Raw genomic sequence first — 23,584 nt, forward strand, 5'->3', positions numbered from 1 at the left:
GTGGCGCAACCCGTCCGTTTCTACGACGGGCTCCGGTAAGCGTCGGTTAGCGTCGCGCATGCGGGTTTTCCGGAACCAGTCGTCGGGTCATTCGCGAGCGAGAACTCGACGTCGACGGACGGAGCTTGGCGTGGTTATCGCGCTTTGCGTTTAAGCTGCGGTAAGACGGCTTATACATCGTAGGGCGCAGTGTCCGTCGCCGGGACTGAGGAGAATACGTCTCGACACGCCTGGAGGAGTCGATACCGGTGGTCGTGATAAACGGACGCTGGAAGTGCGTGTCGATGTGTGCGGTGTGCGTGCGTGCGTGCCTCTGTGCGGTATAGATTACAAGAGGCGCACTGCAGGAGGAACCGGAACCTGCGGAAGCACCGCTAGCGGAATAAGAAGAAGAGGAGGTGGAGGGGGAGGAGGAAAAGCCTACGAAGGGCCGGAGGAGGGCGAGTCCTGTTTGTCACCCAGGGGTGAAAAGGCTCGGCTGACTTTTCCCCGGCGTTGAAAAAATTACATCGGGAAATAGCGAAAGAAGGGATAAAGAAAAAGGGGCGAAGATGATCACCGGAGAACAACCGCAGCCCGAAGAGGATATCGGGATCGCTGCGGCATCACGCTAGGGCTTGCAGCGGGGATAATCGACTCGCGCGTCCGCGGCGGGTTGCGGTTTAAAATATGATCCCGACTTACGACGGTTGGAGGAGCTTTTTACTTTTCGCGCGAGCATTAACTCCCGTCATCACCGCGTCGCACGGATCCGCAGGCGTTAACGGAATCCCGAGAGCTTTACTCGCTCGGCGAACAGAGAGGGGGTCACCAGCGATCGGTCCGAGAGCTTTTACATCCTCGACTTCGTCCTGCACCGGCGGCCACTCTATCCGTCTGACGGCGTTTAACGGAGCTGCTGCGATGCTCTGGGTCGCCGATGCGATTCGCGTCTTTCTATTGTGACGCGGCGATAAATCATCATCACCGTCATCTTCATCCCGAAATGTACACCTCTGCGGCGGACGCCGACATCGTCATCGTCATCGACACCAGACCTTCTTCCGTTCGCTTCCTGGGCTGAGCTGATAGTGCGCCTGTGCAGCGGCTTGCGCGATTCCAGGATAGCCGCGATTCTTTCCCCGTCACACCGGGGAGACCCTGACTTTGAATAAACGCGCGCCGAACTCTCGAACTACGTTACACGGTTATTGCGCTATCGCCGAGTGACTAACGTCCAGGAGTAGTTACGCGGGTGAAGATTAAAAAAAAAAAAAAACAAAAAAAAAGCATCGACTCCGTAAAGTGCATCGAGTTTCTCGCCCGGCGTCGAATCCTCGCCGACTGGTTTTATATCCGAATCATTCGACTATTGCGGATGATTTACCGCAAAGTCAAGAACCCCGAGAGGGCGTGAATCGGACCTTTACTCGCGCAGTAATAAAGGCAGTGCCCTAGTTCTACTTGCGGAGCGCGTGTTTTCCCGCAGGCATCATTACTCAGTGCGCGAAGAACGAGCGAGCTGGCGAGCCAGATGTCTAAGCTGTGTATAGTTATCTCATAGATCGCGCACCGCTCTACGGGAAGATAATAACAACACGTCGGATAGGCGTAAGATAAGAAGATAAGTAGATGAATAGATGGTCGGCGAGGTGAAGGGGGAGTCGAGAGTTGCCGGGATGTCGTCGCGTTGCGCGGATGTCATGGTGCAGAGGCGCGTCGGCGCGTGAGTGTGTGACGTCGTCGTTCCGACGTCGAGACGCTGATCCGTCGGTCCGTCGGTCCGTCGGGTTGATAGGACGGATAGGACGGGAACGGCTCGAGTCCGGGTTGGGGTGGCGTACGTGGCGTGCGCCGTCCCTGCTTGCGGGGCTGAAAAGCAAGTGCAGTGTGCCGAAAACGCGAGGTGGTTTCGTCGTCGGTCCCTGCACCTCGTACTCATAACGGGCGACAGAGAAGGTGAGAGAAGGCGAGAAAGAGAGAAAGAGAAGGAGAGAGCTCGAAAAAGCTCGCCGGTCGTTGCGGTGCCGAGCGGCGAGGAATCGGAGCGGAGAGCGACGCAGATCGGCCGGATCACCGGAGGAAGAGAGTTGGGGAGAAGAAACGCAGGAGAAAACCGTCACGCCAGCGAAACGATTGTTCTCCTTCGTCTCCGGAGGAGCAACGAAGAATCCGCTGATTATCCATTTTTTTTTTTTTTTTTTTTTTTTCCTCCGCACGCATCTTCTCTCATCCCTTGTCGCGACCCCCCTCGGCGTTACTAATTTCAATATTTGCAACGCACGCACACCTACGCACACCCGCAAACGCACACGCACGCGTACGCAGCAGTGCGTTGATATGGTCAGCTGTGTGCGGACCGCGGTGTTGAAGATACGCCGCTGTGAAATATCAGGAAATGCGCCCTAGGCACAACGCGACGTTTATCGACAGGGACACCCTACGGCATCGAAATGTTCGCGTACGGTTTCGAGATCACATAGGCATGTAATACATTATAATCAAATGTGCGGCGTGTGCCTTGTGTAATTTCACGGTGAAAATCTGGCGTAAACGGTGCCGCGGTGGGTCAGGGATCATGGCGTCGGTCTCGGCCGAGACACCAGCCAGCCATGGGCACAGCTTCAGCAAGAAAACGTTTCACAAACCCACCTACTGTCATCACTGCACGGACATGCTCTGGGGCCTCTTACAGCAGGGGTACACCTGCGAAGGTACGCATAGACATCCTTTCTTATCTCGCATCTTTCTCACAAACCTGATATCTACGACACGTACACGATCCTACACTGTCTGTCTGTTCGACGCGTGTGCGTGTCTCTTACACCCGTCTTCAAGGTCTTCGTCGTCTTTTCGTTCGTTCTAACGAGAACAACCCTTGAATCGAAGAACCGTACCCACTGGTACCTGATCTGCCGGATATTTACCTAATTTATGGTACACCGTTTTGTTTTTTAACTCGGAGTACCTTGAGAACTTACGTCCTAAGGATATAGTTTTGCTCTACGAGGAGATCAGCCAGGTTTCGAGAGCACTATAGGCTAATTACTTCTTGCACGGGATTTGTGATACGTGACGTTCCCCGAATCCGATTGGTACCTACTTCGCACCAACGCAGGGATAGTTTCTGGTTTTGGTTTTTATTTCTGACGTAACTGTTTTGCATTACACGTATCTTACTACCTCTTACTACCACCAAAGCAGGATTCATTGAACAGAGAAGAAATTGGATCATGATCAATTTGTGCCGTGATAAAAGGGCCGGAAGAGTGCACCGATGTTTACACTAATCTCGTTCATGCTCGGTGCAGTACATACATTCGGTGATCGATAACGGGTATAATAGAGTCCTCGGTCGAGTAACGATATTCATGATAACCGAAAGCAGGTCGATCCTGGGGATAATCGTCACCGCGATGCCTTCGGAGGGAGAGGGAGAGAGAGACAGAGGGAGAGAGAGAGAGAGAGAGAGAGAGAGAGAGAGAGAGAGAGAGAGAGAGAGAAGTTGAGCAGAGTGGGGGAGTATGGGAGTATGGGGGGGGTGGTTGGGTAGGATTTTAAAGCAGTGAAATGAAGTCGGAAGGAGGACAAGCGGGGTGTGAATATCTGGCTGACCTCCAACGGCGATGAATGGATGTTTGAAGCCGACATGAATGGATTCGAATGCCAAAGCGTTCGAGGCCCTCTCCGTTCGGTTCGGGGTCGGCCGATTAATCGAGCTTGCAGCAGGCGGACCGGACCGGACCGGACCTCGTCGTTTCCGCCTCTCCTGTACCTGACGAGTACAACTTTTTGGCGGGCTGGAGGGTTGCGCCCTGCAAGGGGGACCCTGGAAGGAACAGGGAAACGTGGCGGTCTCCTCGCACCTGCACCCGCGGTATGTCCATACAACCACCCCGTATTTCTACAGGGTGTTTCAGGGAGGCAGGATACGTAATCGGGCTTTCAGCCTCTCGACGTCGCTGCCCGGAGCACCGAAGCGTCGTAGCGCGAAGAACGACGCGGATCGAGGAGGACGAGGCGGGGGTCGAGGACGCGCGCATCGCGGCTCGCACGAGCATTGATCGCGGGAGGGAGGGAGGGAGGGAGGTACGGGGAGGAGGGTGAGGGGGTCGCTGGGGGTGGCAGCGCTATGGCGACTATGGAAGCGGGCTATGGAAGCTGTGCCGAGGAGGCTATGTGGACGCTATGGCGGCACTCCCGCTGGTTGCCCTGCCCGCTTCCACCACCCGCAACCAGCCGCCTGCCCGCCAGTCCCTGTGACGTCAACGTCCCTGCCCCCCACACAGAACCTAGATACATTCACATAAACACGGGCAGAAAACCCGAGCGATGGGTTTCGTTCGGAGAGGAGTAACCAACGACCGAATAACCGAACGCTTACTATTTTACCAGAACTGGGTTACTCTTTCCTCTATTACCAGCTCCTCACCCTCCGATATGCGCATACACACACACACACACACACACACACGTATTACACGTATGTACAATGTATAGATATTTTTTTATTTCTTCACGTCTTTCGTCTTATTCCACCACAGCTTGAAGCTGCAGTCGATAATAATTCGACGTTGCTTCGTCTCGTATGTTAGACGCAAACTTACCCTTGTAATTCACTTCAGGGTTGTTGCAAAATTATCATACATTTGCAAATTTCTTTACGATTGATTACATATTCTTTGGAATTGAAGTTTATCGTCGCCGTTAGACTGGATGTTTTATTGCTGTATCGTTATAATAATGTGGTAACAGCTTATTTCTTCGGTTACAGTGCTGCGAGTTAAATTCTATTCACGAACGATATCTATAAGAATTTACGTGTGTGTCTCAGATTGAAGAGAAAACAAAAAAAAATTATGGCAAATTTCAAGTAATCAAGCTTACATTATCAATCGAACTCCGTGCAACTTTTGTCGATTGTTGGACTTATCAGTTTTTTCGACAACCCTGCGTTACTTCTACGTCGACGCATGTGTGGGAGAAAATGTTGTAGGAGACCGGAGAGTTCGTTGAGACAATACACCGTGTAACGTCGAATAATATAATGTACACATATATCCTTCGTTTGGAAGGTTTGAATATGCGTCAGAACCCCAGTTGTAGGCCGTCAAGAGATATTCCACTGCGATAAATTTAGAGGAGAGTAGACTAAAGTGCGTAGGGTGCCAAGTATAAGGCAACACGCTCTGACCTGCGATAATTTCCGTACGTAATGTCTCCGCATATAGGCAGATTATCCAGGTGTATTTTACTCATCGATTTTATTCAGGCTGCATGATGTGCCGTGCGTGTCACGCGTTTCATAGACGTACGTGTCTCGGTATATTTTATATTATATATTAACGGAGGGAAACTCCATCGAGGGTGCGTGTACAATACGCAAGTATGACGTGTACTCCAAGAAGATAATATACTACGCAATTTCCGGTGTAATTAATTGATGAATAATAGTCATCCGCGTATATACTGTTATTTCAATTATGCGTAACTTGATAGTAAAGCTGTTTTTTTTTTTTTTTTTTTGTTCATTGCTTTCTGAACACGGTCAACGAATTTTACACACGGTAATACATCGCCGCGTATTTTTAGCGTACCTATACCCATATAAGTATGTAATTATAGACCCAGAGATCAGTTACGGTACGAGAAAATCAACATTTTATTTATTATACTTGGAACTTGCGGTTGAACCCATTAGACTGTATGCTGAAATCATAATACCAGCTAGGCAACCTCGAGTGATGTATCATTTGCGAGAACGACCACATTGCAAACGTTGTGTACCAAGAAACGGATCGTTTTCTACTTGCAAGACCACCACTGTTACGGCGTTTGTATGAAAAGTTTGCGTTGTAATTTTCACCGCGAAAGCATATCGTCGTAGAATTTTTCGCAGGGTAAATTGGTTATAGAAAAAAATGAAACAAAGAGTCACAGCAGGTACCTGTTGGAAACGAGACCGTGAACACGCACGCGTTAGTCGTTACTCCCGGTCAAGTTCAGTAATCGTTGTGCGACATACAGCGGCGACGTTATAGCTACAGGGCCGTTGAATTACGTAAGTATACGAAGAAAGACGCATGCACTTAATTATAACTCAATCTAATCAGACTTCCGCAACCGCAATTGACGACGACAAGAGTTGAGACTCAACCAACTTGCGAGTGCCAACGGTCACTTAGAAATTTATCAAAGCATGTGTAACGATTTGTGGTATTGATTCTAAGCTGCGGAAGGAATGTTTGGTGAATATCTGCCAATTTTTAGGGAAATAATCTGTGACCGATATCGCTGAGACTTTTTTTCGCATCGTCATATTCTGACTATGCATTTGAAACTAGATGGGAAAACTGGCTACTTGATCGAACACATCGCGTGGGCAACAGAAGATACCTAGCTGTAACTTTGTGATAAATTATAATGGGTTGAAAATTATTATTTTATGTAATTATTAGCATATATACACTTATACAGTGAAAATCACAGCACGTATTCGTAACTCCCGTGAGCATCAGTGACCCTTTGTCTCATCGCGGGAAATCCTGCGTCCGATTTTACAGCGATGTCTGCAGCGCTTATTCGCGGCATTTTCGTCGTTCGTGTTTTTTCGACATTTCCCCTTTTATTAGATCGGCAAACCGCAAACAGCGTTAATTCTTCGTCGTTGTAGAACGTGTCTGCCGAAAGGTGATTTTCCGGGGAATCCATCCTTTCCTCGATTAATACGTTGCACATGCGTGTAATGATCGTACGGATAGTACGCCGAGTATTCTCTCTCACTTCCAAGTACAATCGGGGAGTTATAAACCGTTAGCTCACGTCGCGCCAAGTGTTAGTACGCGAAATCTGCTCTCTGGTGCTTAAAATAGACACCCGACATGTGTGTACATTTTATACCTTCTCCAACACTTTTTCCTTCTTCTCCTTACTTCTATTTTCTTCCTACATTGCATCCACGAGTCGGACTTTGATGTTGTAATTTTCGACGCCTCGTCCTACCATTTGTCAATTTGATCCGTTTTCCGGTTTCGTTGCATATGCCGTGTGTCGACGTAAGTCGATTTCGTGTTTGTCCGAAAATTGCTTAAATTCGTGGGGTATATATATATGTATATACACTGGCGGTAATAGCAGAATATTTCAAAAATCTGAACACCTCAATTTCGAGACTGCGTTTTGAATACTTTCATTCTTTTCTCTGTATTACTGAAAAATTGGTAAAATTATGTTTTCGTACGCGTTGTGATACTTGTCCATTTCAGGTTCAAACCTACATACCTACATACACGTCTGTGTTTACTAAAGTGTACATGTTCGTTTGGACATTGTGTTTGAAAAGATAGTGTATACGTTTAACGATCAGTCTTCGGTCCTAGGGTTAGAGTATAATGTATAAGGCGGAAAAAAATAATTTCCCAGCAGCTTTGGTACAGGGGCTCGTATATAAACGCATCTTTATTCGGTAGGCACATGTCTAGATCGACCCCATCCTGTACCTATATACGTATGTATAAATAATGGAGTTGTTTTCATCGGGCGGCATGGAATAGCTTTCGCCTGAAAAAAGGGTGATGCTGCTGCCTCCGTTCTAATAACTTGGATGTTGGCAATTTTTTTCCCTCCTTCTCCACGTTTTAATTCCACCCGGTTCGATTTCTTCGAAAACAACCGAAGCTTATCCGGCCACTGAGAATGGAATGATCGGGGTGGCCCTGCAGGGGCGACCCAAGCAGAAACCGAGTTTGGCACGAATTGCGCGAGGACATGCCTGCGACCTCCTTCGCCCATGTCGAGGTTCGATCTCGAGGGGCGAAGGGGAGGGTAAAAAAGTAAAGGTAAAAGTAGAAGAGAGGCGGAATTGGTCCCGGGACGAACCGTCCGTGCAGCGTTACACAGCGAATTCGATATCGGAGTGTCTGTGTGTGCGTGTGTGTGAGTGCGTGTGTGTGGCAGTTTGAAGCTTGTGTATAGACCTAGGAGCCCAACCCGATAGAGAAGCGCGCAACTCGTCCCAAGGGCACTTTATTTTAGAGGTTTGGCGGTCCTATCAGCAGAAAATAGACACTGTCGACGCAAACGGATTACGCAATTAACAACCCGCGGTTTTAATAAACTGAGATTTTCTTTTTTTCGCCTGCGAATGGCCGTTTTTACGGTTTACAACTTGTGAACCCACAAAGCGATGATACTGTACCGCCTTTGGTCGGTTATACATTTACAGGCAGCACAACACCTCGGCTTAAGGGTCAGATAAATTTTATTCTCTGATGCATGCAAGCTGTATACATGTATACTCGTACAACATATCTCAATCGGCTCTTCTTCCTGCAGCGTGAGCTCTTTCTCTATCTCTCTATCTTGCTCGTTCGCTCTCTCGCTCTTCCTCTTAGGCTGACTCTTGAGATTATCGATTGGTTAATCGACGGCTTGATTACCCGAGGAAAGGTGCCGGCGGTGCTGCTGGTGCTTCTCCCCAGATCGATACTGTATTACACATCTCAAGCACTGCCCCCGGAGTGTCGTAGGTATATGAATTGCAAATTGCATCTAAGTAAGTGGGTACCTATGTGCTGCTCATGTTTTTGTCTCGCCCTTCTCCTTCTTATGCCGCATTCTCCGATATAACGTCACCGCCTGTTTCTTCTCTCGCTCTCTCAGTTATACGGCCTTCTCTCCTTCTAGCTGCGACTCATTTACGCCCTGTAACATCCAGACGCGGATGTCTCGAGAAATTTTTTTTTCTTCACTCGTGTTACACACGTTCACATGATCCGTGTATTAAGCTTCGAAGATGAATTGTCTTTGTACTTTGGTATTTAGCCAACTCCTAATAAAGCATTAAATTTTTATAGACTTATAAACTCGGTGAAAGGCTAGGGAATTTTTAAACATATGTACCGTGGGAACATTTTTGGACTCGATCGAATAGTAAAATCTAACGTACTAAATTATGATTTCTATTAGGAATGGTATCGATAGCTAAAAGTTTTCGTGATAGATTCTTGTTAAATCAAAATGATACATGTTTTTTGATAAATTGTATCGAATGACCATATCTTGATACGTTTTTTTTTCTAATAGAAAATCGGCAGTTTTACTTTCAGCGAAACGTGCGAATATTAAGGTAACTTTTTTTTGGCGTTTGTGTCATTGCTGCAGGCGATATCAACCTAGGGGTCAAAATACATTTGGATGATCTGCAGTGTGTATAAATGTTCATCTTGGACGTTAATCGAAGTTGATGGATTTACTTTGTCGATCAATCCACGATCTGGTGTATAGTTTCGCCGGTAAATCCGCAGATTTTTTTCACGTATAATACGCAAGAGTGAAAATATCCAATTTCTGGATTACCGTTCAATAAACATAAAAGTTGCCGTAGGTGACTCAAGGCGGGTTATATTATATTTACAAGTTAAAAAAATACGTGTGCGCATGTTTACATAGTCGAATTAAAAATGTATAAAATATTGTCGGGCTGCAGCGAAGGTTTGAGACCCTCGCAGAGGATCGTACCTTTATTCGTATCGCGGCAAGTGTAGGTATGTCTGGATTGGCGCAGCAGCAGTAGCTGCGTAAGCTACTTGTCAAAGAATAAAAATCTTCCACTCGGTGTTTGACATTTCCTCTTGGAAGTTCTCGCGCAAACACTCGTGTTGAGGGATGACGGCTGCTGGAGGAAACTGACAAGTACACACTCGGCAGGATGAATTTCTCATTTATTTTATCCGGCGCAAGAGGCTGTGTCTCTTGCAGCGTTTGTGTATACAAGGATAAGGAGGATGAAAAAAACCTACACAGTCTCGCGGATACACGGATATCCCTTAATTGTTATACAGTTGCAACTCGTTTCGTTATTAAATTTCTTACACGTCATCGTGCGCGTGTCGGGAAATTTGCGTTTTCATTTTCTCTCTCCCTCTCTCTCTTGAACTCCACGTCTTTTAACAGATTTATATTTTGTTTCCAGCTAAATAAAACTCAATATACACATATGCGCATTACATACACGCTATCCTCGAGCCAGTTTCTTAAAATATATTTTCAAACATTTCTGTTACAGTCTGCAACTTCGTGGTGCACGACCGCTGTCTCAAGACCGTCGTCTCTCCCTGCTCCAGCATCGCGGCAAGCCTGATCAAGGTAAGATTAATAATTGAATAAACTTTACACATGTCTTCCTATTGTATACACAACAGGCTGAACTATCGTTTCACTCATCTTCGATTTTACTTCTCTCGTGTCAATTCCTGTCTTTCCGTGTACGAAATTCGACAAATTGCACGGAAACTACGCATTAATTTTGGCACGCGGTGATTGCTTTAATCTAAATTTCTCAATCCACGGATGGAAAAAAATCGGCGACGCGAACAACCGTTCAGGCTTTCTGAAAAACGCTGTTCAATGCATTGATCAACAGTGATTGATCATGGTTTGATTTGAAGTGGACAAATGAAATGAGAATACAGATTCTAAGAACTGAAATCAGACCATTACCGATCTTGCAACCTCGTGGTATTTCTATCCTCAATTGCCGATGACGAATAAACATATAAAATAAATTATTTTTCCCCCTCTCAGTCGAGAAAAGTGGTTATTTTTATATTTTTAGTGTAACGACAGCAGCGAGATGCGTCAATTTTTGAAAATTCAGAAATTCCGCTACAGCGGGTCTCATTTAACATTATCTTAACGCCAATATTGTGCCTCTATCCGCGACTCGAATCGTCGGGCAATTCGGACAGCCCGACGATCAATAACAGAGAGCTCCGCCGGCTCTCTTTGGCCGTTGCCTCCGGTCGCTGCCTCTCCGCTGTGAAACTCCTCGTCAAAGTAGATACGCTCCCGCGTTGGTCAGACCGAAACTCACCCGTCTTATTCTCACCTGTCCGACTATGACGGGACTCGACGCTCTTTCTACGCCGCCGGACGACCGTACACTCGATAACCTGCTACTACTTAAATTATGACGTCACCACAACGGGTCGCGTACATACGGTCATCCACCACGCGTGTCCGACTATCAACTCGCACGTGCTACTTGACAATTTCATCGTTCGCGTTTCTTTCAGCCTTTTTTTTTTTATTTATTCTCATTAATTTCGATATTTTATGTTATGTTTTGCAATTATGTAAGTTGCTGACGTTTGAATTTTGCGTTTTTTCACGTTGTCTTTAATTTTTTTTTTTTGCAGAACCCGGTTGCACATTGTTGGTCGGAACAAGTGCACCACAAAAGAAAATTCTGCAATGTATGTCGTAAACGCCTCGAGGATAGCCCATCGATTCACTGTGAGAGTAAGTATAATTTATACGCAAAAACTAACAATTCATAATTTATTGACGGTTGGGTAAATTTTGCTTTTCAAATTCTTAACAAACGTGTAGCGAATAACAAGGTTGACGATGAACAAAAACAAAACTCAGATTAGAAAGTTAAGCCTTGACATCAAACCCCCATAATTTTCGTGATCCTTGTCAGTTCCAAGACAGAAACGATTTACGTGTGTCGGTAAAAATTTTCACCAAAGAGCGAAGAAGAGTATTGATACCTGTTTGTTTCGATGCACAGTATGCGAGTACTATGTGCACACGGATTGCCAGGATTTTGCGGTTGCCGATTGCAAGGAGAACGCGACTTACCTGCCAGGGAAGGATTTAGCTTCGGTGCGTCACACCCATCATTGGCGGGAAGGGAATCTTCCCAGCAATTCGAAATGCGTGGTATGCAAGAAGACTTGCTGGTCGGCGGAATGTCTTTCTGGATATCGGTGCGAGTGGTGTGGCATGACGGTAATTAATCCCGATCGTTCCTTAACCAGGATACGCTACTTTTATTCGTTTGAATGGTAACACCACCAAGGTTCGTCTACATTGATCGTTGAAACGTCGAATCTGATTACAGTCGCATGCCTACTGCCACAAGAACATACCGCCGGAGTGCACGTTTGGAAATTTGGAGCCAATATACCTGCCTCCGCATGCAATCAGTATACCTCGCACCGAGGTCCCTATGGAGGCGATCATTGGGGTCCAGGTGCGTCGCAAGGAAGTTCTCGCGCGTGAGTATTCTTGCCGTAAGTGTCTGCTTCACTACCATTATTCTACCGAAAGTGTATCGTACAAAATGGACGATAATCGAACTAACGATAAATATTACTCGGCCTTCTTTTATCTGGTTTTATTGTATCGATACATCATCGGTTTATACAGAATGTCAAGAATTCGAACGATGTTCAGATATATACGTATATATTTGGGTGTGTCGAAAAACAAAACAAAAAAAAAAAAATATTTCGTTTTCTCGGAAACAAGTTCACAAGTTTCATGTAGGTATAAAGATACGCTTGTTAAAATTTGAGGTCTTAATATTAACATTAAAAGGTTGCGCATCCTAACGATGCGTCGTACAGGAAATTCACAGACATATGTTTGTAGGGAATTGAACGTTCTACAAAAAAGGTCTGACATAATTTTATGATAAATCTACTTTTTCAAAAGTTATTTGAGGTCTTTAAATAATTTTGCAACTCAAATAACTTTTGAAAGATTAGATTTATCATAAAATGATACCAGACCTGTTTTGTAGAACCTTCAATCCCCTACAAGAATCTGTGAGTGAATTTTCTGTACGACGCATCGTTAGCTAGTTATAAAGATCAGAAGGAGCAACAACTATTTTTCCGTGTTATTCTTGTGGAAAATAGAAAAGTGCGACGCGCAAACTCTCAATGTTAATATTAAGAGCTCAAATTTTAACAGGTGTATTTTTATACCTAAATGAAACTTATGATCTTGTTTCAAAGAGAAAAAATTTTTTTTTCTTGATGCACCCTAATATATATGCATACATATCACACGTTAAACTTACATTTGAATTTAATTCTGGTCAATGTTTCCGTGTCTTGAGTATTCAAATATCATTGCTCGTCTTTTTCTATTTTTGCATCAAGGTACGATCATTAACACCGCAGTTTGCCTCTTGCTTAGCATAAGGCCTAATATTTTTCTAACTATTTGAATCTTGTTGAAAAATCGAATTATACATAACTACATCATTTTTCTTATGGAAGATCTGGATTAGAAGTATAGTAAAATCTCAAATACAGTTTATTACTCCGAATACTCTGATCTCGAATAAAATTCTCGCGTCATACTTAAATATTCTTTAAATGTATGCGGTTCCAATAACATATATTATTTTTCACATTATATCGATCAAGCACTATCGCACAATATCCTGGTATCTGTAATCTATTTACTCAAAAACATTATCCAGTTTTTCTCCAAGTCAATTAATTCCGTTTCTGTAATAATCTCACGCCATGTATACAACCTTGAACATTGACAGGGTAGGTACATAAATTATTACGCATATCTATACGTTTATGATCAAAATAAAATTCACACCTTGTCACCGTAGGATTGAACGTATAATAATTATAATTCATAATGCTTCGTATTTGCAGCTGTAATAGTTGCAGTAATGTAGAATCAATTTTTAATCATTCTACAGTAGGATGTAAAGCTTGGAAAGAGAGCCGACAGAAATAAATATTTACAATTCGTAATTACTACGCACTAAAAGTTTGTGAGACGAACTTCTAGGTGAATTGAATTTCTTCACAGTGTCCTGCAGTCGAATTATACTTGAAGATAATCATAAGAATAGAATTCATTTAGCATCCAATCCATACCCGCAAGATGTTTTTAGATAACGTCTCACGCCTAACATCGCACTCCTGCTGTTCATCGACCACTAATGTACACACGTTTATAGTTACCCACGTGCATATTAACGCCCCCTTCAAAGTATCCTTTGTATTATCACAACCATTGTAAAGAGATTCACAAGTTGTTAAGGGTGACGTAGATTCTTAAAAAAAAAAAAAAAATACACAAGTAAGCAAAGTCAGTAATACAGAATTACGCTAGTTTGGTAAAACTTGCTACGATTCAATTTGTCACGGACAGTAGGTATCACGTATCGGGATGATATAATAACGTAACAGCTTCTGAATATTAATGTGTATCGATGCAGTCGGGTGTTTGGGAGAGCAGGAATCGAGTACAGCTCGTTTTCTTTGAATAGTTTTTAAAAGGTGAAGGATAAAGAAAATTCGGACTATTGTTTGCTTCTCTTTGAAGATTACACTGGAGAGCAATTCGATTTCGCTGAGAGTGAACAAATTGGGGGCGAAGGCCACCTTGCCGCAGCTTTGAGGCGCCTTTCACTAGTTTTGCATCGTAGCTGCCATGGAAATTGTCATGCTTCCCCTCCTTATGTTCGAGGTACCTAGATTATTAATCCATCCTCTGCCATGCGAACCATGTATGTGTGCATACCGAATAGTCAACTACACTTACGCTCAAGGGTGGAAAGCTCTGACCCATACTTTACTTTTCATCGTCCCGCGTACAAGCATAAGCGATTGTGTGCATACTTCGTACTCTTTATCTTGCAGACCAATTTTATCATTCGCGGAATCGTAAGTGTTTTAGCTTCGTATGGCTGATATATCCTCACTGTTGTTTCGTGCCGGCTTGACATGAACATTAATGAAAATGTCCTATCGAACAGTCGATATTCATTTTGTACAGCTATTGACAGTTGTGAAAAGCTAGATAAACGTAAATTTCGCATTGCCATGCTTCGATAATCAACCATGAAAATATGCAGTTTTTCATTTAATCACTTTTCACTAGTTTCTTTCACGTAAACAGTATTGGAAAATGTGCTGAAAAATAGAAGAGAATCATGGAAATTGGAGATAAAAAAAGAAAAACATCAAATGCAAAGGACTGGTGAAGTCGCAAAATAGGATCGTTTCAAATGAAGTTTCATCACTGAAATACCGCGTCACTTAAAACCTCTTGCCAGTTTGTATATTCTGAGATTTATTGATATTGCTAGAATAACGATTATAATTTTATGTTGCCTGCTGTAGGTTCCAAATGTACTCTTTGTATTGCGAAGGGAATATCTCTTTAGTTTAATGGTAGTGAAGTAGCGAATTTGTAGACTCTGCGTGTATTCTCGTAAATCCGTTAGTTTTGATAGGGAAATTTATATTTTGAAAAAATTTCAATTTCCCATTCATAATTTAATGTTAGCCCCCCCCAAAAAAGCCTCGCCAAGAAAAAGAAAAATAATTTGCTACACGCTGATCGATATTGCAAATAATGAATATAAAAATTAGTCGTTCGTGGTTCAGCCTTGTACAAGTACTTGTGATTACGGATTACGCTTTTAATTGGCAGTTTTCGCATGTTCGTGTTTCACTTGACTGCATGTACTCACGGTCACTCTTTATACCTATAACGCTGGCTGGATATCGCGTGAAGATTCTACAATGCTTGTGATCAATCCTCAGCAATCGAGCATCACGACGGATTGCGACAATCGGCATAATCCTTGTACCGCTGTATCCTTATGCGCTTAAAAAGCCATCGTGTACGTTTAGTTGTAAGAAGTGTTGTAGCCAATTAAGAGGGAAGACAGAAAATTAAAATTATGTAGAAGAGGCTGGTAATATTTTCTTGCATATCGGTGGAACGTGTGCTGCATCTATAATTATGAAAATAATTAGGACTCAGGCCTCGCCAAATATTTAATTTCAACCATCCTCATGGATAATTAATTACAAAAATTCTGAGGCGAAAGAATAACGAAAGTAAAAAAAATTTCAATCATTCCAACGATATCTGTGGTCTCGAAAAATCTGCCCACATTTTCAGCCTCTGAAAAATGGGATTTATCATTTATCAACGAGTTTGAAAGGCGGGCTTTTGCATTGATCTTTAAGTATGTTACGACCGTTGGTAATATATGCTCGATATATGCCTTAAAGGTGAAGGCAAAGATGCAGCGTAACGCAAGACTGGACTGTTTGAAATATTTCAGTCTTTCGTCTATCTTCCGAGTGTTCGAGTCCTTGCGTTGTGTATCGCTGCGAATTTAGGTAGAATAAAAAAAAAGAAAAAAAAAATTTCAAATCAGCCTACCGAGAGTGAGTTTTGAAAATTGTTCCGCAGTTACCGAGATTGAATGTTGACTATATTTTATCGTTTGTTTATTTTTACAGCACGTAATATTTCAGAGGAATTCAGCAGCGGAGACGCTCGGAATCGAGACAATGATGAACCGGCGCAGCAAAGCGGTGCTCACAGCCGGGATTCCAGGCCCCAGAAAGAAAAGGACGACAGAGACGAAGGTATTTCAAGTTATCCAATGTCTGCATGCGTAGGCTCCTTCAAGAAGCACCTTTTCACCTCCCTGGTCATACATCTACCATGTGCCATTACAGAGATGATCAAAGTTTACGATGGCAATATTTCTGCGAGGCGTCGGATATTTCGAGTTATCAACGTGCCTCGTCAAGCCAGTATCGACCAGGTCCTCACCATAGCTCTAAGAGCATTCCACATAACGAAAGATCTGAGTACGTTGAACGTCGTCCTATATTTCGTCTACCTATCAACTTGACGCAATTTCTTGTTGTCCTCTTACCCGTGAATTCTCTTCTTCTATCGCAGAAAACTTTTACCTAACTGACTTGTACGCCGCCGACGAAGCTCGTTTGTGTGATCCAACACCCATTAATAACTTACAGCGGAAGGAAGGCAAGCGTCCGGCTGTCTTTCTGCGTTTTAAGTAAGCGTTTTACGATTTTTACCAAGAGTTCGAAGGGCACGTGACCATTAACTTTTGTTCATGCTTATGCGCACAGGGACAACGAGTGTGGCGAGGTACGAGTCTACCCAGGTAAACTTCAGGTGTCTGAGGCATTCTGCAACGTCCCTGTTGACGAAGGAAGTACCGTCACCGATCTTATTCGGGAAGCTCTTCTTCGGTTTGGACTTGAAAATTTCAAATGCGAGGAATATCGCTGCAGCGAGATTTTACTGGATCGTGGTGGTGAGTTTCGAATATTTTGTCGAACGATATTATAAGGTAATATAATGTAACGCACGGCTGACAATTGACTGAGAATTTAACGGAAATAAACAACGATAAATAAACTATAATTTCAAGTAGTTACGGAACGGGTGCTGTCCTGGAACGAAAAACCTTGGGACATCGTAAAGCTACTTGGAAAGGACTCGATCCGTCAAATGGAATTGATGAGGTTTTACCTTCAGTTGAAACAAGATCCTCACGGGCCGAATCTGGCGTTATTTGTCGGCAATCTTCCACCCAATCTTTCAGAACGTAATTATGAGAATATGTTGACGGAGTTCTTGGGTAAAGGTTCGTTTCTCTCTGGTCAATTAAGCGTCATATTTTGTCGAATCGTATGCAATTATATTCGACGGTAACCATTGTCGTTGAAAATTTACAGAAAATAAATTTTCATCCATTGGCCCAATTTATTACGAGTATGGATCAATGGTGATTATATACGAGGATTCAAACAAGGCCGTAAAGGCATTGTACACATTGCGCGAGTCAAAATACGAAGACAAACACCTTTTAGGTAAAAATTTATGCAACAGGATTTACAAATCGACTTTTATTGTTAAAAATAACTCCATTAACCGGCTTACATGTTACTTTTCACAGTAATGCTTCTGCCCAGCATCGAGCCGAGTATGGTACCGCCTGGTGTTCAGCCTCTACTTGTATTTGTAAATGTCAAGTCTGGTGGATGTCAGGGTCTGGAATTAATTTCCAGTTTTCGAAAGCTTTTGAATCCATACCAAGTGTTCGATCTGGATAACGGAGGCCCCCTTCCCGGGTGAGTGAAACATCTCGTGATAAAAATTTGGTGAAATTGTGGCGATTGGAAGTATATTCTGTGACGCTCTCGTTTGACCTTATACTCAAGAATCATGCGAGCGGTAAATCATTGACATTGTCTTACAGACTGTACGTTTTTCGGCATATAAGAAATTACAAGATTCTTGTGTGCGGAGGCGACGGAACAATAGGCTGGGTATTGCAATGCCTTGATAACGTTGGCCAAGATAGCGAGTGTTCTTCGCCGGCATGCGCAATTGTTCCTTTGGGAACTGGCAACGATTTGGCAAGAGTTTTGCGCTGGGGTTCCGGGTACACGGGTGGAGAAGATCCGCTGAGTTTATTGCGGGACATCATCGATGCCGAGGAAATAAAGTTGGATCGATGGACGGTGGTTTTCCACCCGGAAGATAAGGAGGATAAATCTCAGCAAGTTCCCAATGCCGCAGGTACGGATGTAACGACGATTTCTACCCAATGAAAAGTGAACCGTGATTATAAAGAAAAAACTATCATCAAATTACAGTTGCTGGTTCAACGAGCGAAGATAATACCCAAATATTTGTAATGAACAATTACTTTGGTATCGGAATCGACGCCGATCTGTGTTTGGCCTTTCACAATGCGAGGGAAGAAAATCCAAACAAGTTCAACAGTCGATTCCACAACAAGGGAGTATACGTTAGAATGGGATTGCGCAAGATGGTCGGTCAGAAACTCTGTAAAGACTTGCACAAGCAAATACGATTAGAAGTCGACGGAAAACTAGTAGAATTACCGCAGGTCGAAGGCATCATTATACTGAATATTTTGAGGTATCGCACAGGCTGTATCGGTTACTTATTCATTATTCATTTGGCAAAACTAATTCCTCGTACTCACGAAACTTGTAAAATAAATATAGTTGGGGCTCTGGCGCTAATCCGTGGGGTCCGGAGAAAGAGGATCAGTTCAACAAACCGAATCACTGGGACGGGGTGTTGGAAGTAGTTGGAGTTACAGGTGTGGTACACCTGGGACAAATACAGTCTGGTCTTCGCTCCGCTATGAGAATAGCTCAAGTAAGATGAATTTATGAATTAACGCTATCGCAATCGTGAACCTGTCGAGAATGATCAATCGAGTTTCTCGAACGTTGACAGTGCCGCAAAACAAGTTTTCTACGATTACCTTGACATAGCTGACTGACGTAGTGTCGGTATGGTTTTAAAAATTTCATAATGTTATGCTCAGGGTGGACATATAAAAATTCATCTACACTCAGACTTGCCAGTTCAGGTAGACGGAGAACCCTGGGTTCAGAGTCCAGGCGATGTTGTAGTCCTGAAGTCTGCGTTGAAGGTAAACTGAATTAAGATTCATTGCAGCCTCAACATTCCACGAATGAACAGTACAAAATGAACATCATTGGCAAGCAAGGATCGCGAGACTTTGGCGCATTCGTACCGTATACGGCTTAAATTATTATCGGAGCATTAATTGGTTGTCGGTTCGGCAGTTCGTTTTGTAGGGTTCATAAAGTGAAATGGTATGCTGGGGTGATGTACCGTCATCATCTACATCTACATCTACATCATCATCATCATCATCATCATCATCATCACCACCATCATAATCATCATCATCGTCATTCGACGTATTAAGTACTTGTGGCACGTGAATTTTGAATATTATCATAGGTATTCTGTCTGTATTTAGCCAGTAGTTTTGTTATTTGTATGTATCTGTATATATATATGTATATATGTATATATATACATATATATCGTGTTACGCTATCATGCTCATGACCTCCGCGATAAGCATTAGCTAACTGCTGATGTCCGTCAGCGCATGCATTCCTCCCCTAATCGCACTCTACTAATGTCTCCTTGTTCCTTTGTTCACTTCAGGCAACCATGTTGAAGAAAAATAAGATCAAGCGTCGGAATACCGAACCGTCGATTCTACCTGCTAATGGGGAGGGGGGCAAGAGCACGGACGAGTAAATCAACCATTCTGCAGCTTGCAACTAGTCAGTTGTTTGATCATTCGTTGTAAGGTGCGCGATCCCTACCTAGACTCCTCCGTGCGTATATAAAATATACATGTATATATACATACATATATATATATATATATATATACACATACCTAATACATACATATATGTATATTAATAATACGCGCAATGCACGGGAGGGGAGTTTCGGAGTGATCCCACTGATAAAAACGTCAGACAGACCTCTCGTACGAAGATTGTTCCTCGGCGCATGCAACCCTTTCACTCCACGTCCGAATCTTACCAATTGCCCAACGCAGTTTATGCTTTCCGTATTTTATCGATTAGCCATGCATTCTTCCAATTAGTAAATATTTTAGCTTTAACTATGTAAATTTATTTCATTTTTTCTCGATACGTCGTTTACATATTTGTCGAATTATTATTATTATCATCATTATTTTAAAGGAAAAAAAAAGAGCAAACTCATATTATTATTATTATTATTATTATTATTATCATCACTATCATTATTATTGCATACAATTATCAGTTCTGGTGTTGTGAACGAAACCGCTATTTTCTTCGACATTCGCATTGACAATTGTTATCGATCGATCGTTCGTTCGTTCGTTCCTTTGTGCATCCTCCTGATCCTATCCCTTCCTAGGCCACGATGCTGAAGAAGGTGAAGAGTAAAATGAAGAGGCGAAATACAGAGCCCAGCATGCAGTTAGCGCTTCAAGCTGGACCCTCGAACGATCCGGATATCGAGAACTTCTGAATCAACGCTTCTTATCGTACGCACGGAGCTGGATCGCCGACGAGTATTATTTCGCTACGTTAACATACATATACATTAATAAAATCGATCACAGATTCAATTGTGATTTGAACGGCCTCGATACGTGCTGTCGTCAAAAAACGGTTACGCTATTGTTAAACTACACGCATAAGTACTTAATAATATATATATATATATGTGTGTGTGTGTATACATACACATGCATATATACGTATACATATATTTATAAACGCAGTTCCGAACACATCTTTGATGCTGCAAGAAGGAGACATGAAATAGATAAGAATTTTCAAGTGAAGACGCCACACAAAAACTTGACGAAAATTCAGTGCTAGTTAATTTCTGTTCACGCGTTATTAGAAGTGAAATAGATCTCATTTTTAAATGTTAAATCATAGTGCCGTATGTATTTTATCGATAAATATTTTTTTAGTAAGATTACGAATAGATCGTACTTAATAATGTTATTACAAAATGTTAACCAGTATTCAATTGAGAAGCGTCACAATGCTTACCGCTTACAACATTAATTTGCATTTATGTTTATACATACATATATATATATATATATATATATATATATATATATATATATATATATATATATATATAGTTTGTTAGTTGAAAAAAAAAAAAAGTAAACTGTAATGTATATTACGTTTCGTATGGTATTTTACCAAGCTATCGCAATGTGAAGGCCCGCAAATTCGTGTGTCGGGATGCAGCAAACACATAAAAATGGAGAAAGAAGAGTCAGTTGTTATTAATATATTATTATATGAAATATTTACAAACTAAATATTAATATATATATATATATATACATATATATATATATATATATACACATATTTACATAATATTGTATTAGTATTACGATTTTAATTTTGTGATTGTTGTCAATCTGACTGCCGGGCAGTCTGGAATTTATATATAAAACCAGTTGCAGTCAGAGTTTCCTAGAAAACGTGAATAATAAATTTGAAAGAAAAAAAAAAGTTAATTTTAAATAAGTAAATTAAATGAAAATTATGTAATTTCGGTAGAGCTGAATACGGGCACAGCTTCTTTTTGCCAATTCGTCTCTTAAAATTTACATTAACTCAGCGTACAAACTATCTAAACGAGGATGTTGACGAGGCGTCTTGGCAATGTCGAAATATCTGACTCTTGCAAATTACTATAAGTATAATTATTGAGAAGTTCGCGCGAGTCTCTATGGTAGATAACACATTCCACTATAATGTGGCAAAACCACCATGTACATTTATAAAACCTATGCCAAAGAAAGAAAGGAAGAAAGAAAAAAAAAACAAAGTAAAGAAAAAATAATTCAATAATTAATAATCTTATCTTACCGTTGAAAAAAAACCTGGTTACGGTATTATATCTATTCAATTATTACAAATTACTACGGTAATATGAATACGACAACGTTTTATGCCCCTGAGCAAGTTCTGCAGCACAGGTATAGTGGATCAATTTAAAGAGAGAGTACCAATGGGACTATAAATTCAGTGACTTGTTGAGATGGGCGAAAGCAATCGAAACAAAAAGGCCGATGTGTTGGCAGGATTCGTTTGAAGTGGATGTGTGTTGGCATCATCCAGATCGGAAGGACAATTCTGGTGCCAAACAGATGTATATAATATATAAAGATAGTGGATAGACGATTTTGAGTTAGCGGTATAATTGATTGGCAAAGAAATAGACGGAATAAAATATATATATATATATATATATATATATATATATGTATACACAGAAATACATGTATATGTATATATATTAAGTATGTGGGTGAAGGACAGTGAAAGTTTCAACGTAACCGTAATTAATAAAGTAGAAGGGACTCACTTGAACTGTGCTGCGACGCTCGGGCCGGCAATGAAATGCTTTCGATGAACGACGGCGTACATCAAAGCTGAAAAAAATTTCGAAATGAATATGATGGGGGGGGGGGGGGGAGGGGAGAGAAAAGAAAACAAACTAAAAGTAAAATAAAACCGAACGACATCCAGAACCTAGTCCGTGTTACCGAAGCGCTTGTAGAAACGCGCTCTTGCATCTAGTCAACTAATCCCGTAGACTCGAATCCCTGCTGGATGTCTTGAGATATAAGTGAAAGGAAAGAAAAGAAAAGAAAAGAGGGGAAAAAATAGACGACAAAAAAAATCCTAAAAAAATTAAAAAAAGGCAGAAAAACAAACAAAAAAAAAAAAAAAAAATTATCATTGAAAACTAATCACTAAAGATGAAAAAGTTTAAAGGGAGACCCTCATATCCGGATGATGAACGGTCTCCCTTCCCTAATCTGCCGAATATGGGGCTCAGTTGTTCATGCATCGTGTCCGGGCTGGAGCATGAATGATACATGGCCGGCAGATTGGCGAAAATGCATTTGTTAATTGGATCAAAAACTGTAATGATTAAATATTTCTTTTTCGTTGCGAACAGAATAAACTTAAAAAAAATAATATTAAAATAAAAATTAAAAAAAAAAAAGAAAAAAAAATTTAAGATAACGACGAGAAAGAAAACAAAAAAAAAAAAAAAAATAGAAGAATATTAATAAGCTATGAACAATCTAAGTATAATAAATGAATGTATGTGCTACACAAAGTTAGCAAAATGGTACTCTGTAATACCTACTAAATACCTCTTCCCCAATTATGTTGATATTTTTTCTTTTGTTAATTATTGTTGATAATGGTAAAGAAATTTTTTATTAGTATTGAAAATATCGAATGCACGGAAAACTTTATATGGTACATTGCACATTTCGTCAATGAATATTATATTTATTTTACACAAGCGCATTTTTGTACATTTATTATAAAATTATCAGCTTACATAAATTTAATATAATACAACACATTTACATATTGCATATGCCATTAAGCTGTATGTAGTATATAAATGTAGAATTTCACTCTAACGTACAAAAGTTGATAATATTTTTAGTGAATTTTCTCGTCAGTACAGATTCGCGGTATTGCAACATGTCCGCACATAAAGGTAATATAAAGAAATAAATATTGTCTAAACCACAGTTTTCAGTTGTACATTTACGTTT

At 41.7% G+C, this 23,584-nt stretch overlaps 1 protein-coding gene across 7 annotated transcripts; it reads left to right on the forward strand.

The window, feature by feature from the left end:
* The first annotated feature begins 814 nt into the window (after positions 1-814).
* On the forward strand, positions 815-23,560 carry LOC107222003 (diacylglycerol kinase theta). Of its 7 annotated transcripts, XR_006902525.1 has the most exons (19): positions 815-2,693; positions 10,046-10,125; positions 11,178-11,280; positions 11,555-11,775; positions 11,888-12,059; positions 14,131-14,274; positions 16,068-16,196; positions 16,290-16,424; positions 16,519-16,636; positions 16,713-16,900; positions 17,018-17,233; positions 17,325-17,459; positions 17,546-17,720; positions 17,849-18,171; positions 18,249-18,537; positions 18,627-18,783; positions 18,956-19,063; positions 19,615-19,763; positions 20,374-20,478. XR_006902525.1 is itself a non-coding variant. In XM_046729948.1 (18 exons), exons 1-18 carry the CDS (start codon positions 2,558-2,560, stop codon positions 19,708-19,710), a joined length of 2,925 nt encoding a protein of 974 aa, XP_046585904.1. In that variant the 5' UTR covers positions 815-2,557; the 3' UTR covers positions 19,711-23,560. The 7 variants fall into 7 exon arrangements, 6 of the variants coding, with proteins under 6 accessions (XP_046585904.1, XP_046585902.1, XP_046585905.1 ...); XM_046729948.1 differs by having other exon boundaries at positions 19,615-23,560; XM_046729946.1 differs by lacking the exon at positions 19,615-19,763 and having other exon boundaries at positions 20,374-23,560.
* The last annotated feature ends 24 nt before the right edge of the window (positions 23,561-23,584 follow it).

Source organism: Neodiprion lecontei, chromosome 1 (assembly GCF_021901455.1).
Source record: "Neodiprion lecontei isolate iyNeoLeco1 chromosome 1, iyNeoLeco1.1, whole genome shotgun sequence".
Taxonomy (NCBI): domain Eukaryota; kingdom Metazoa; phylum Arthropoda; class Insecta; order Hymenoptera; family Diprionidae; genus Neodiprion; species Neodiprion lecontei.